This window comes from Protopterus annectens, chromosome 7.part0, assembly GCF_019279795.1.
Source record: "Protopterus annectens isolate FY-2018-M chromosome 7.part0, PAN1.0, whole genome shotgun sequence".
Lineage (NCBI taxonomy): Eukaryota > Metazoa > Chordata > Ceratodontiformes > Protopteridae > Protopterus > Protopterus annectens.
The window spans coordinates 1,580,253,478-1,580,267,232 of NC_056739.1; the positions used below are offsets into that span (position 1 = coordinate 1,580,253,478).

The window sequence follows — 13,755 nt, forward strand, 5'->3', positions numbered from 1 at the left end:
TTGGAGAGGCTACCAGGCCCTGCAGAACTGCAGTGGCAAAGCCTGCTCTGGATTTAGAGTAGAGAGGTAAGTGATAGTGCATGGTGAAAGTGTGCACTGAACTCCAGGTTGCAGCTTCTAAAATGTCTTTGGTTGGTACTTGTTTGAGAAAGGCTGCTGAAGTGGCTGCTGCTCAGGTAGAATGTGGCCTAATGCCCTTTGGCACTGATTTGCCATGTTGTGCATAACAGAAGTGAATGCAGTGTCCTATCCATTTTGAAATTGTCTGCTTTGTGATAGGCTTTCCTTGTGATCCTGCAGCATAGGCTACAAACAGTTGTTCAGTTTTTCTGAAAGCTTTAGTTTTGTCCAAGTAGAATCGTAGCTGCCTGTGTATATCCAAAGCGTGCATAAGTCTCTCCCCTTTATTCTGGGGGTTTGGGTAGAAAGTTGGTAAATGAATGGTTTGGTTCAGAGCCACATTAGAAACCACTTTTGGCATGAATGAAGAGAAAGCCTGTCCTGGTGAAAAATGATGAAAGCTTCCACAGCCATTAATGCCTGTAACTCTGAGACTCTTCTTGCTGAAGTTATTGCTAGGAGCAGAACAGTTTTCCATGATAAGAATTTTATATCAGCTGTGCTGGCTGGCTCAAAAGGAGGCAGTGTGAGCTTTTCTAAAACAAAATTGAGACCCCAAGTTGGCATTGGTGTTCTCCTTGGGGGTCTTATGTTTTTTGCCCCACTGAGGTACTGTCTTAGAAGAGGATGTGAGAAAGTAGGAGGTTCCATATTGTAATGGGCTGAAATGGCAGAGGCATGGATCTTACTTGATGAGAAAGATAAGCCTTTGTCCAGCATCTCAGTTAGGTATTGTAAAATCTGAGGTATACTTGGAACAAGTGGTTCGAGCCCTTGTGCCTGGTTCCAAGCACAGAATCTCTTCCATTTTTCTGCATAAGATTTCCTAGTGCTGGGCGTCCTGGCTTCTAAAATGACATCCATAACAACTTTAGAGAGAGGTGCAGTCTGAGTGGCTACATTATCTGCCATGCTGCCAAATTTAAGGTTCTGAGTTGACTGTGCAGAATATGATTGTTTTATTGAGTCAGAAGATGAGGAATTTGAGGTAAAGGCCAGGCTGGGCCTTGAGACAAACTCTTTAGGATTGGGTACCAGTGCTGTCGTGGCCAGTCTCAGGCAATCAGGATCATCTTTGGCCTCTCGTCTGACTTTTAGGAGCACCTTGGTAAGAAGAGGCATTGGAGGGAAGGCATAAACTGTCAGGGTTTTCCAGCTGAATGATAGAGCATCCACTTTCCATGCTTGAGAGTGATAAGTTCTTGTGCAGAATTTCTGTAGTTGGCAATTGTGAGGGGAGGCAAAAAGATCTATGTCTGGGCGTCCCCATTTCCTTGTTATCATGCTGAACACCTATGGATTTAGTTTCCATTCGTGAGGATCCATGAGATTTCTGCTTAGTTCGTCTGCAAGTGCATTTTTTGTTCCTGGCAGGAATTGTGCCTGCAGATGTACTTGATAGGACAGTGCTGTGTTCCACAAAGTCATGGCTTGCCTGCATAGGGGGTAGGAATCTGTGCACCCTTGCTTATGTACCACATAACTGTGGTATTGTCCGTCTTTATTAGTAGTTGTCCTGGATGTAGTAAGTCCTTGAAAGCTGTCAGGGCATTCTGTACAGCTAGCATCTCTTTCTGATTGATGTGAAGATGCATTTGTTCCTTGGGCCACGTGCCCTGAATACTTTTTCCTGCCATATGTGCCCCCCAGGCATAATCCGATGCATCCATTGTTATTGTCTGCCTGGCTGTGGGTAAGGTGAAAGGCTGTCCCTTGTTGTGGTGACAGGCTTGGGACCACCATCGAAACTCCTGTTGTAGGTAGGGAATTAAAGTTATGATTGTTTCCAGGCTGTGGCAATGTTGAGTCCAAACACTTTTTAGATACCATTGCAGTTTCCTCATATGCAGTCTTGCATATGGAATTAGTAGGATGCAGGACGCCATGAAGCCCAGGGCCTGCAGAATTTTTCTTGCAGGGAGCTGGGTCTTTGTTGCCATCATTTGAAAGTAATGAGTCAGTTGCCTTTGTTTGTCTGGCGTGAGATAAGCCATCTGGGCAGTTGTACTTAAGCTTGCACCCAGGAATATTATCTCTTGAGAGGGTACTACTTTTGATTTCTTTTCGTTTACTGTGTACCCTAGGCAAATTAGTAATCTTTTTACAAACGCCAGATGCTTTAGAAGAATGTCCTTGCTCTCTGCTTGAATAAGGCAGTCATCCAAGTAGGGATATATTTGAATTCCTTTTTGTCTGCAAAATGCAATTACTGGTGCCAGGCATTTTGTGAAGACCCTGGGCGCAGTAGACAAGCCAAAGGGCAGTGCAGAGAACTGGTAATGCATTGAGCCTGGTATGAGTCTGATGCATCTTCTGCAAGATTGTCAGTTTGGGACATGCAGGTATGCCTCGAGGTCCAAAGTAACTAACTAAGCCTTCTTGCCCAGCATGGGTAGAAGTTGCTGTAGTGTTAACATTTTGAATTTTGGAACATCCATGAAAGTATTTAGGATTGACAGGTCCAGTATTGGTCTCCAGGCTTTGTCTTTTCTGGGAACTAAGAAAAGTCTTGAGTAAAATCCTTGCCCCTGTTCTTGCTGTGGTACTCTTTGAATAGCTCCCTTGTCCATGAGAGCAGCGATTTGTTTTTGTGCCTCTGCCCACTGGTTTTGTGACAGGTCAGGCATACCTTTTGATTTTGGAAGCGTGTGAAAGTGGAACCTGTAACCCTGTGAAACAATATTCAGTACCCATTTGTCCTGGGTGATTATGTGCCAATTTTTTGAGAAAAGTGCTAGCTTCCCCCCTAGGGGTGCTGCCAAAAGGTAAGTGCTTGGCATCTGTAGAGGGAAGTCATTGGGAGTGTTTCCTATAAGGTTGTGATTGGTCTTCTCCTCCTTTGGGGGCTGAAGCACCCCATTGTTTAGGTCTGTAGGAGCCTTGGGGCTGAGATCTGCCTCTTGGGCGTCTGTATCTGCCTCTTTATGGCCTGTCTGATACCGGAAAGGACCAATTTTTTTGAAGGCCAGTTTCTGCTAAACCTAGGTGGTTGAACCTGTAAGAAGTCCTTTACTGTCTGCATTGATTTTGCTTTATCCTCCATTTTCTTTAACACCTCTTCTGCCTTAACACCAAAGTATCATGCTGTTGTGGAGCATTCAGTAATTTTACTTTAACATGTTCAGGTAAACTTTGTTCCTTCAACCAAGCATGCCTTCGAATAACAAAGCCTGTAACTGCGGCTCTACAAGAAGCCTCTAATGAATCAAAACCACATTGCAGAGTATGCTTTCCCACTTGTTCAGCTGCATGCAATAAATCCTGCATTTCCTTAGTGTCAGGACTTTCTGAGATTGAAACCATTTTCTGCTTTAACAAGGACATGAGGTACTGTTGATATTTAAGCATGAGAAAATGGCAATTTAAAGCCCTTACAGCTAAAGTAGCAGAAGTGTAAACTTTTTTCCCCCCATCTATCCAGAGCTCTGGAATCCCTATCCGAGGGGACAGGATTTTTAGCAGTGGAAGCCTTAACCCCTTTAGGACCCTGAGAAATTGTTTCTGGATCTGCAGCAGGGTTTTTGTAAAGAAATTTATAAGAGTCAGGGACCCTGTAGTACCTGTCTGGCTTGACTGGTGCAGGGGGAAAAGAATCAGGGGACAGACTGGATTCAGAGAAAACATTATCAACAATATCAAGCACAGGGGGAATAGCCAGGGGCCTGTGCTGAAGCAATAAAAGAAAGTCTCTGAGCCTTTTCTTGGATTCTGAATAATCCTGGCTCTTCCAATGGAAATGCTCCCTCATGGTGTGCAGGGTTTCCCCAAAAGAATAATCCTCAGGCGGAGAGGCTGAAGGTATAGACTCTTCTGCATCAGAGTCCTCCTAGGGAGGGAGAGAACATCCCTGATCAGAAGAGGAATCAGAGGAAATAGAAACCTGGTCAGAGGATTCATAGTCAGTGTCTTGCCTAGGCCTTTTGTCAGGAGGGGGATGGGAACCCCTGATTAAAGTAATTAGGTCTTCGGCCATTTTAAACATCTGTTTCTTTGGCATGGATGACTGTTCAGGAGAATGCTGTACTTGTTTCCTTGTCTTTAATGGTGTTTTTGACTTTGCCTTGGCTTCTGTAGTGGACTTAATAGTAAGCTGTGAAGGTCTGAAAACACCCTCGGAAGCCAATGCCTGCTCAGCGGCTCCGGACCCATCTGAGGGAATAGTTTCCGTAGGCCCAATACCTTGAGTTTCCATGGGCCTCGGTGTCTCCACGTGGCTGTCGGATACGGCCTGTGGCTCTGAGGTAGCGGGTGTCAGGGGCTGCGAAAGCGCCTCATTGAGAACCGGCAACTGGCCTAGAAGAGGCTTCGTCATCAGTTTTGGACCTCAGATGCCTGTCCTTTTCTTTGTCTTTGCATTTTTTAGAAATTCCGGTCATCGGTTGTTCCGACGGCATTACGAAATTAAACCTTCGGCAAATATAATGTAAAGCAAAGTGCGTGTGTTGAATCTAGCACAAAACCGACAACTAGTAACGTCGTGGTCAGGGCCTAGGCAAGGAATACAGTAAGAGTGAAAGTCCTTATGAGGTATTTACTTCCCACAAGAAATACAATTATTAACTTTTACTGACATCGGTCTGGAGCAAGAAAATGTTTCCCCAACGGGGTACTTAGCTTTATTGAAGACTTCAGTTCTGAAACTCGATTTCGAAAATCTCAGGAGTCGGCCAACCGGCACTTGCGAACTGCTTTTGCTTCGGGCACCTAGCAGCAAGAAAGACTGAAGAAAATGGCATCAGTTGCATCTTTTATACCCCTGGTGCACTGACATCAGGGAAGAGGCGACAGCAACTGACGCCGGACCTAGACTTTGGAACTCGGGCCGACTGCGGGTAGCCTGCCAGCAGGATAACCGAAGTGTAATGACTGCAACAGTGAAACACGATGAACATCTGCAGTCATCTCTATGATACTGATAGGTTTCTTTTTAAGGACAGGGTTCCATATTTCCTGAACTCTGAAGTTCTTGCAGGTGGCACCCCAACTCCAGATCGGAAGCATCTGTGTAGATGACCTGGTTTGGGGAGAGCATTTGGAGAGGCATTCCCAGGTTGTGAGGGGTTTGTTGAATCCACCACCTTAGCTCTGATTTGAGACAGGGCAGAAAGTGGAATTGCTTCTCTAAAGAGTGTAGGTGTTGTGACCACACGTTCTTTAGGTATATCTGGAACTTCCGCATATGCATTCTTGCCAAGGGAATCATGGGAATGGTGGCTGCCAAAAGCCCCAGGAGTTGCAGGAATTGTGTTGCAGAAATCTGGGATTCCAGTTAAAGGTTTTGAAAGTGGTGGAGAGGGAGTGGACCTTTTCCTGTAGGAGAAAGGCCCGCATTAGATCTGTTTTGATCCTGCAGCCCAGAAAAAATTTGTCTTGCTAAGGGAGCAAGGAGAATTTGTTTAAATTGAGGGCGAAGCCCAGGTTTTGAAGAAGGGTGGTGGCGAACCTGAGGTGGTCTTTGAGATGGGTTTCTGTCTCTGCTACAAGGAGAATGTTGTCTAGGTAGAGGTAGAGTTGTATACCTTGCAGTAAGCAATGGTTGGGGCTAGACATTTTGTGAATACGCTGGGTGCCATAGACAAACCAAAGGGCAAGGTTGTAAACTGAAAGTGAGAGCAGGGCCCAGAAAACGTAGGAATTTTCTGTTGGAGGGTTTTATGGGGATATGAAGGTAAGCCTCCTTTAGATCCACAGTGGCCATAAAGGCCTGGTCTGGTATAAGAGGGAGTAGAGTTGGGAGGGAGAGCATTTTGAAAGAAGGAACTTCTAGAAATAGGTTCAGGAAAGATAAATCCAGTATAGGTCTCCAAGGACCATCTTTTTTGGGGACTAGAAAGAGTCTTGAGTAAAATCCTTTTCCTTCCTGCCCAGGAGGAACAGGTTCTATTGTTCCTGGTTTTGGAGGTCTTAAGACTTTGTGGCAGAAGGTGGATTTTGTTTTTTGGGGAAAGGGAATGGGTTTTGGGATGGGTTTTTCCCTCCAAGAAAGGAATTATCCGTTTTGGATAATACTCAGTACCCAGTGATTTGAAGTGATGGTTTTCCAGATGGATAAACAGTGGGTAAGGTAGGCTGACAAAGACAGATGGGCAAGGCAGTCATACATTGTTGGGTGCATTTCTATCCTGAAAGGACTGTCTAGAACTTGGTTCAGAGGTGGCAGGTCTGGAGAAGGTCTGCCTTCTGGTTCCCCTCTTGTGCCTGGAGGATGAAGGAGTGGCAGAGGAAGGGGTTCTCTTGACAAATGAGGTTTTCGCAGGGTAGTTCCTATAATACTTTGGAATAGGGGACACAAGTAAGTGCTTGATGTCCTGTGGTTCCTTGCTTTTCTCCTGCAGATTTTCAAAAAGCTCTGCAGACTGCTTTCCAAACAAAAGGTTATAGTCTAAGGAGGCGTCCATAAACTTAGTTTTAAAGACTTCTGGAAGAGGTTGCAGGCGCAGCCAAGAGTATCTGCGGAGGACAGAAGCAGAGGCTGCTGACCTGGCAGAAGTCTCTGCAGCATCATAACTGCACCTAAATGAATGTCTGGCTACCTGTGAAGCCAGAAACAATTTAGATGTTATGTCTGACTGGGTAGGGCAGTCAGGTGTGGCAGCCAGGAGATTAGTAGCTTGCGAGACAAGGTCCAGTGCATATTTAACCATGTGTGTCTGGTACTTTATAGCCCGAAAGGCCAGAGTGGAAGAGGTGTACACTTTTTTACCAATTCTATCCAATGGTTTTGCTGTCTTTATCTGTAGGCAAAAGAGATGATCATCAGGAACCTTATAAAACCTGTCTGGTTTTTGGGGTGCAGGTGGTTGAGAGTCTGGGATTTTGGATGCAGAGGTAAAAGCATCCAGACAGGCAGGTAAGACTGGTGGGATGGCTGATGGGGAGGGAGACTCCACTTGAAGTTCAAAATACCTCCTCTGGGGTGCCAGACATCTGGGTAGTGTCCCATTTAAAGTACTCTTTCATCTTGGTTATTGTTTCACCAAAGGTAATGTCCTCTGGTGGTGTGTTCCCTTCAACAGATTCCTCATCTGGTGAATAATATTCTAAAGGGGAGGCAACATGGGATGCATAAGAGATGGACTCCTCAGAAGTACAGTAGTAAGGTTCTACTCCCTCCTCTCCTTCTTGCGTAGTCTGCAAGGGGAGAGAAATGGCAGAAGCAGGCCTAGGGCTGACCACAGTTATACTGGAGGGGAGTAGGGCCTGAGGGCCATAAAGACCTGAATCAGAGAGTTAGTGAAAGATTGCCAGTCAGGGACTCCTTCAGGGGTAGGCGTTAGATGTTTAGTTTTTTGTTTACGTTTAGTAGGTGTTGGTTTAGGAGAAGGCCTAGACTCAGAAGCTTGAGTCTCAGGAATAGGAGTATCCAAAGGCCGACCGACTGTTTCTGGTTCCCCCTCAACGTCAGTAAGAACCAATGTCTGAACTATCTTCATGGACATGCAGGCCGCAACCTCTGAAGCGGCTTCCTTGGTGGGAGCTGTCAAAGTAGTCTGTTCTGTCAGACGTCCCTCAACTCTTATATCAGAAGCTGGAGGGAAGTCCAATGGCGGAGAAGCAACAGAAATAGGCCTGGAAACTTTGGCTTTTTTCCTCGGTGGTTCAGTCGGAGCAACTGATTCGGGGTCCATTCTAAGCGCAAGCTTTTTGAGACGTTGGTTCTCTAAATATAAATTTAGTGCGGCCAGATGGCTGGGAAGGGTCTTCGGTACGAAAGATTGGCAAATGGAACACGCAGTATGATCATGTTCCTTCCCAAGATAAAAGACGCAACGGCCGTGAGTATCCTTATGTGGTATCTGATGCCCGCAGTGGCATTTGCCCTCTTTACCTGACATTGGCTAATATATAATACAGCTAACCAAGCTCAAGGAAAAATAACATAAGGTTTCCCCAATGGGGTACTTAACTTTTAAAAAGTCGTCTGGAGTAGGAGTGAAGCTAACAACGTGAAGTCATCTGCGGCTGAAAAGTTCTGGGGTCTGTGCATGCAGACATCACATTTAAGGTCAGTGGTTTATGAACCTACGTGTGACGTTCCATGCACCTACAGCAACTAGGCTTAAGCTTTTGTATAGGAGTCGACGTTGGGTTGCCTGAGGCGGGAAATCCCACAGTAAGAATACTGCAGCATAGAAATAGGAGGACAATGTGCAGTCATTTTACACTTCTAAAATTATCTCAACCCTCATTTTAACTCTTTACAAAACATGGCTTCTGTACTGCCAAATATTTTACAACATACCTGACCATCACAGAGGTCGAGTAGAGAAACCTTCTCCCGGTTTGCTTTGATATACTTGCTTTGGAAAAGCTTGCCGTCAAAGTACATCCACGGACAGCAGTGTTCCCAAGGAATTGGCTGTCCACAGGCATCATTTGCAAAGAGTGCCATATCTACACCGCTCATAAACAGAGCGGATAGCTGGATACCTCGAGGATCAAGATTTTCAATCTGCAAAACCAAAAACCTTCTATTAAGTTCATACCCATTCAAGTTCCATATAACAAAGGTAATGACTCTGCAAACACGCATTCTTAATTTTAAAAACATGACCCATTCTCATTACATATGTGAAAACTTCTTAATATGGATACATTAATGTGACAAGTTCAAGTTCTGGTTCTAAGGTAGATTATTTCCACTTGAGGATAATTCCCTTCTGGCCTATTCTTTGTAATGTGCTATACCTAAACAATTATGCAAACATCTGTTAGTCTTCCAAGGTAGAGGAAATTCTACTTTTCACACAGCAAAACGACTGTTCAACCTTTTGTGATTAACTTTTTAAAAGTATTTCAAAATGTCTACAGAAACAAACATTTCAAGAGCTGGTAAGCAAGACAAAACAAGTTAGTTGACAAAAAACAAAATTAACAACCTAAAAAGAAGAATGTCAGAAGGTACAGTTGAACTATTAATTCTTTATAACAGTAGATGTTTCAAGTACAGCAATCACTACTGCAGCACAACATCTTATCCAACAGGAGACGGATACATATTACGTTGTCGAACTATAAGTTCGAACGCCACATTGTCGAACGGGGATTTCCATTCAGTGCAAAAGGGAAGATTTCCCTTTATTGCACTGTAGTGCAATCTTGGAGTTGGTATATTTAAAGAGCGAGGGGTGTGTGGGGTACGGGGGGCTTGCCCCCCCAGCTTACAACTGTCAAGTAGGTTTTTCTGTTTTTTTACTTTTTGACGTTTTCGAACTTTTGAAAGTTCGAATGTATGGGTTCAGCTTAGGATGGACTTCTGCCCTTTTAGTCTGACTTTAACAATTTCCAAGGATGTGGTCTGTAAGCTGAGCTCCTCCTCTGCACCTGGTAACAATCCAATGTAGGGCTCAAAAGGAGCTGCTGACTCCCCGTTACTCAGTCCTTTTCTGAAGAGGAGAGACTATACAGTGTACCATGGAAAGAGGTACTTCAGGCCCCTCTTGCATAAAATCGATAAACATTTTCAGCTATATTTGTGTACCATGACCCGACATGCTCAGGACTTTCTGCAGGGGCAGACAAGTAGCTTCAGATGGTATATACAGTCATGCTTAGACAATTGTACAGTACTGACAACATCCCCCCCTGTAACAGGCATAAGACTACTTGCATCTTGGTATGGAAAAAAACCCCTGGAAGATTAAACATATTTACCTAAATATTACGATGGACTGTTTCTATCCTTGGGACCTTTACTGGGCAATGGCTGGGCCCAGGGAGGTCAGAGGGAGGGAATCTTTACTGCTTCAGTGAACCCTCTAACTCAAGAGTCTGCTGTTATGACGAGTTACACGATGACCACTGTAGTGATAATTTTTGCAATAAAACAACTTAACCATGACAAGAGTAGCAAAAAGCAGTCCTGCAGTTTTCCATGGATAGGAGGTATTCAAAGCATGCCTGCAAAGTGGTCATGGGCAAAACCTCACCTGTAGTCAGACTGCCCATCCGACCTGTAGTGTTTTTAGAAACTAAGTAGCTACCTCATAAGTGCCCTGTGCAGATTTAAATTTTGAGAAGGCTAATATGGTTGCTACTACTTGGGGAGAATGCATTTTGACAGCAGCTCCCAGGAGCCTCTTAGTGTATTCACAGCAGAAAATAATACAGTTAGCCAGCCACCTGGAAACAGTCTGTCTGAAAATTGGTTTATCTGCTTTCCTTGTCACATACACGACAACGTTGGGCTTGTCAGCTTGACATCTATTGGAGCGGTCTAATACTGTCCTAGTTAAAATAAAAATGATAGAAATTTCCATGGTACAAAATAGCTTGGTTTAAAATGATCCAGAATTAACTTTACACTGACAAATTTCAGATCCCAAGAGGAAGGTACTTGCTTGGTGGTGGTGGTGGATATGACACCGCAGTGTAATATTCCCTTCAAGCACTGGGGAAAGAGGACATCACTGCCTGGTTCATCTGTTCAAACACAGCTCATCCGAAAGGAACCCTCCCACTTTAATTCTTGCCTCTGATTGCTCATACAGCCTTCTAATTAACCGTATTACTGTATCAGGGAATGTAAATGCTTCCAATGCCCTACTCAAACAATTCCAGTTTACTCTGTCAAATGCTTTTCCTACATCAAGGGCCACCAACAACAGAAATATTTCCTAACATTGTGCTTCCCTCTAAATCATCATTGTTCTATTAATATTGTCAAATATTTACCTCCTCTCCACAAACCCACATTTATCCATATCTATCAATTCTGGCAACACCTTTGCCATTATTTTAGCCAGTATAGGCAAACACTTCATAATTGCGGTTTAAAATTGAAATTGGTCTATATGAAGCTGGGTCAAAAGGGTCTTTGCCATAGTTCATAGAAACAGCCTCTGCAAGGCTCGAACCAGGACCCTGCACACCATACACAAAGTGATTTACCACTAAGCGATGCTACATATAATAACAGCATCACAGATTAGTACTAGGCTAGCTGTCCTTGTATGCCATTTTAAGCCTAGCCAATTACCCCATTTGAGAATCAAACCCTGCACCTTGCATCTGTAAGGCACACACCTTAAACATTATGCCACCCTCCTGTATCTTTAGGTATTCAGATTTGCTGTCTCTGGGCCAATTTGTTTTTGCAGTGGTTGTTCTGAGCACGTCCCATGCCATCTTGAATTAGCAGAAGCCTTTCTTTACCTTCGTGGCAGGATTGTGTTGATTGGCTGCTGGCTGGTGGAGGCTGGCTGGTCTAGAGCTCAGAGTAAGCACTCACTGGTACTTTTGAGCTTTTTTAGAACGTTGTTTAAGGTTGTATCTTCTGGTATTTAAGCCATAACTTTGAGAGGATTTCTGTCTATACACACTGAGCTGAGTGGAGGAGGGGCATTGACTACAAACTCTGATCTGAGATGTATAACAATAAGTATCCTGTTTTTTTGCTTATTTTTACTAGTTATTGCTTCTAGGAATTTATATACAGCACCTTTTATCGTCTGCTGCATACTTTTTACTGTATTTTATTGCTATTAACTAATCTGCGCGGTTGAACAAATTGTCTGCCTTACAGGGCCTGATAAGGTTTTTAGTGTCACAATGTAAAGCTTTTTAGCTAGTTTCACTGTGTGAAAGGTATTAAATGGAAATCTCTATTTGTTAAGCATCTGTTTGTTTGTTCTGATTTCCTGACAAAAAGGAGTGTATCATGCAACTGATTTGCTTGCAGTTAAAAGCATTCTGTAGAGCCTCCTTGGTCCTTTATCTGTTTAAAAACTTTCATGTTGTGGCTCTCTGCTGTTTTTCTGCTGTGATAAACATTTCTGTAGTGTTTACTGTCTAAGAGAGTGTAGGCTAGCAGCTGTAGTGTTGTTCCCCACCCTCTCTCCCTGTTGGTGTCTTGCTGTTATACACATGGTGGTTTTGCAGTTGCCTGACCCTACTGTAAATTTGATCTGGGACATACCTTCCAGTCTAGTGTCATTAGCTCATACTACCTAATACAGAGAGAACATTTGAGAAGGTCAACCCACTAAGTTTCCTAACCTTGAATTATCTTCTGCTTCTCCTTTCTCTCTTTCCTTTACGAAAAAAAAAAAAAAATTTTTGCTAGAAGATCCCTGTGTTCTGCTTCTCACCTGATAAGTATATTTTTTGGCACTTTTTAACTGTAACAAAAAAAAATCTAAGCTTGTTTCCTGGCTTTCCTGTAACTAGTCTAGTCCAGATACAGATTTGCTGTATCCAGGACTGTTTGTAAGTTTCTGAACCACCCAAGCCTTTCTGTGTTGGAGGGAAGCCTTCTAACTTATCAGTGGGAGTGGTAAGCAATAGGTAGCCTACCTACCACAAGAGGAGTGGTATCTGGCCTGGAAATTGCAGTTTATTGGCCGTTTGGGCAGTTTCTCAATCTCTTTCAACTTTCTGATTTAAAAGCCTGCGTTTGCCCTGGTTTCCCACCTTTCCTGCAACCAGTCTAGTCCAGATACAGATTTGCTGTATCCAGGACTGTTTGCAAACTTCTGAGCAGTGCCAAAGTATGCTTTCAGTTTTTTCCCTTAGATCTGCTAGCTCTCTCCTCTCCTGCACTTTTACTAGCTTATAAGTCTAGCACTTTACCAGACAACTTGTAGCAATTATTGTAGCACACAAAAGTGCTACCAGCACTAAACGTTCTACAAGGAAACGGCTCCAGTACTAATTATTAATGCCCACCTCCCCAGGCATGTCTAAAGGTCAGTCCCTGTGCTTTCTCCTATCAACCTGGTGAACTTGGGCATCCTGAGGCAATGTAGCAACTGACTCATGTACACTGACGACCCTCTCCTCTTACCTCCCATCACTCAGACTTGCGAAAGATGCACTTATATATCCAAATTGGAAGCTATGCACTCTCCAGCCAAGACCGGAATTGCTGGTCAAAAGGAGAAGGTCAACACTTACACCATAAGGAACATACAGCCCTCCAGAACACACACCAGCACTGCCTTCACATAAAAACACAAACCGCACACCCACATTCGTAGTGGCTCTCAATAAACATCTACTCAAACAGCAGAGACTTCCAAGGCAGAAACGCACTCGACCACCACAACACATGAATCACAAGACAAATAACTCTCCTAAACAGTGTGCCACTCAACCAAACCCCTTAAGAGATACTTCAGGTGCAGCTAACATTTGGTAAGACAGCGATTCAGGTCATAGCCTGCTATAGGTCCCCAACCATGTCCCAAGACTCACATTCCACATTCCTAAGCACCCTGGAGAATATTAGGGTCCAACCTAACACACTCATATTGGGTGACTTCAATTACCCCTCCATTAACTGGGAGAACTAATCATGTACCATGTACTTGCCCAACGTTTCCTGGAATTCATTAATTCCAATATCCTGGACCAGCTCGTTCTTACCCCCACTAGAGGTAGCAAAATCCTTGACTTGGTCATTACTAACATGGGCGACTGTTGCTCTACACCAATAGTCAACTCTTCCCTGGTTATATCCGACCACAAACTAATCACCTTGGAAATCCACATCCCTCCAACCACCCTGCGCAAAGGTAACCACCATGAAAACCTTCTCCAAAGCTAACTTCGGGATCCTAAAAACAGAAGTGGCTAACTTCATGGCACCCATGCAAATGGAGATCAGTTGCATGACAGCAGAATCATACACCAATG

The 13,755-nt window shown here is 43.9% G+C and overlaps 1 protein-coding gene across 2 annotated transcripts in view; it reads right to left on the reverse strand.

Moving 5' to 3' along the window:
* Window positions 1–13,755, reverse strand: part of FAM120A (family with sequence similarity 120A) — a 3,065,969-nt gene that overhangs the window by 421,745 nt on the left and 2,630,469 nt on the right. For both annotated transcript variants that reach the window (XM_044078130.1, XM_044078129.1), the window contains one exon: window positions 8,363–8,572. In XM_044078130.1, coding sequence (XP_043934065.1) covers window positions 8,363–8,572 — 210 coding nt within the window. The remainder of the gene's footprint in view (window positions 1–8,362; window positions 8,573–13,755) is intronic.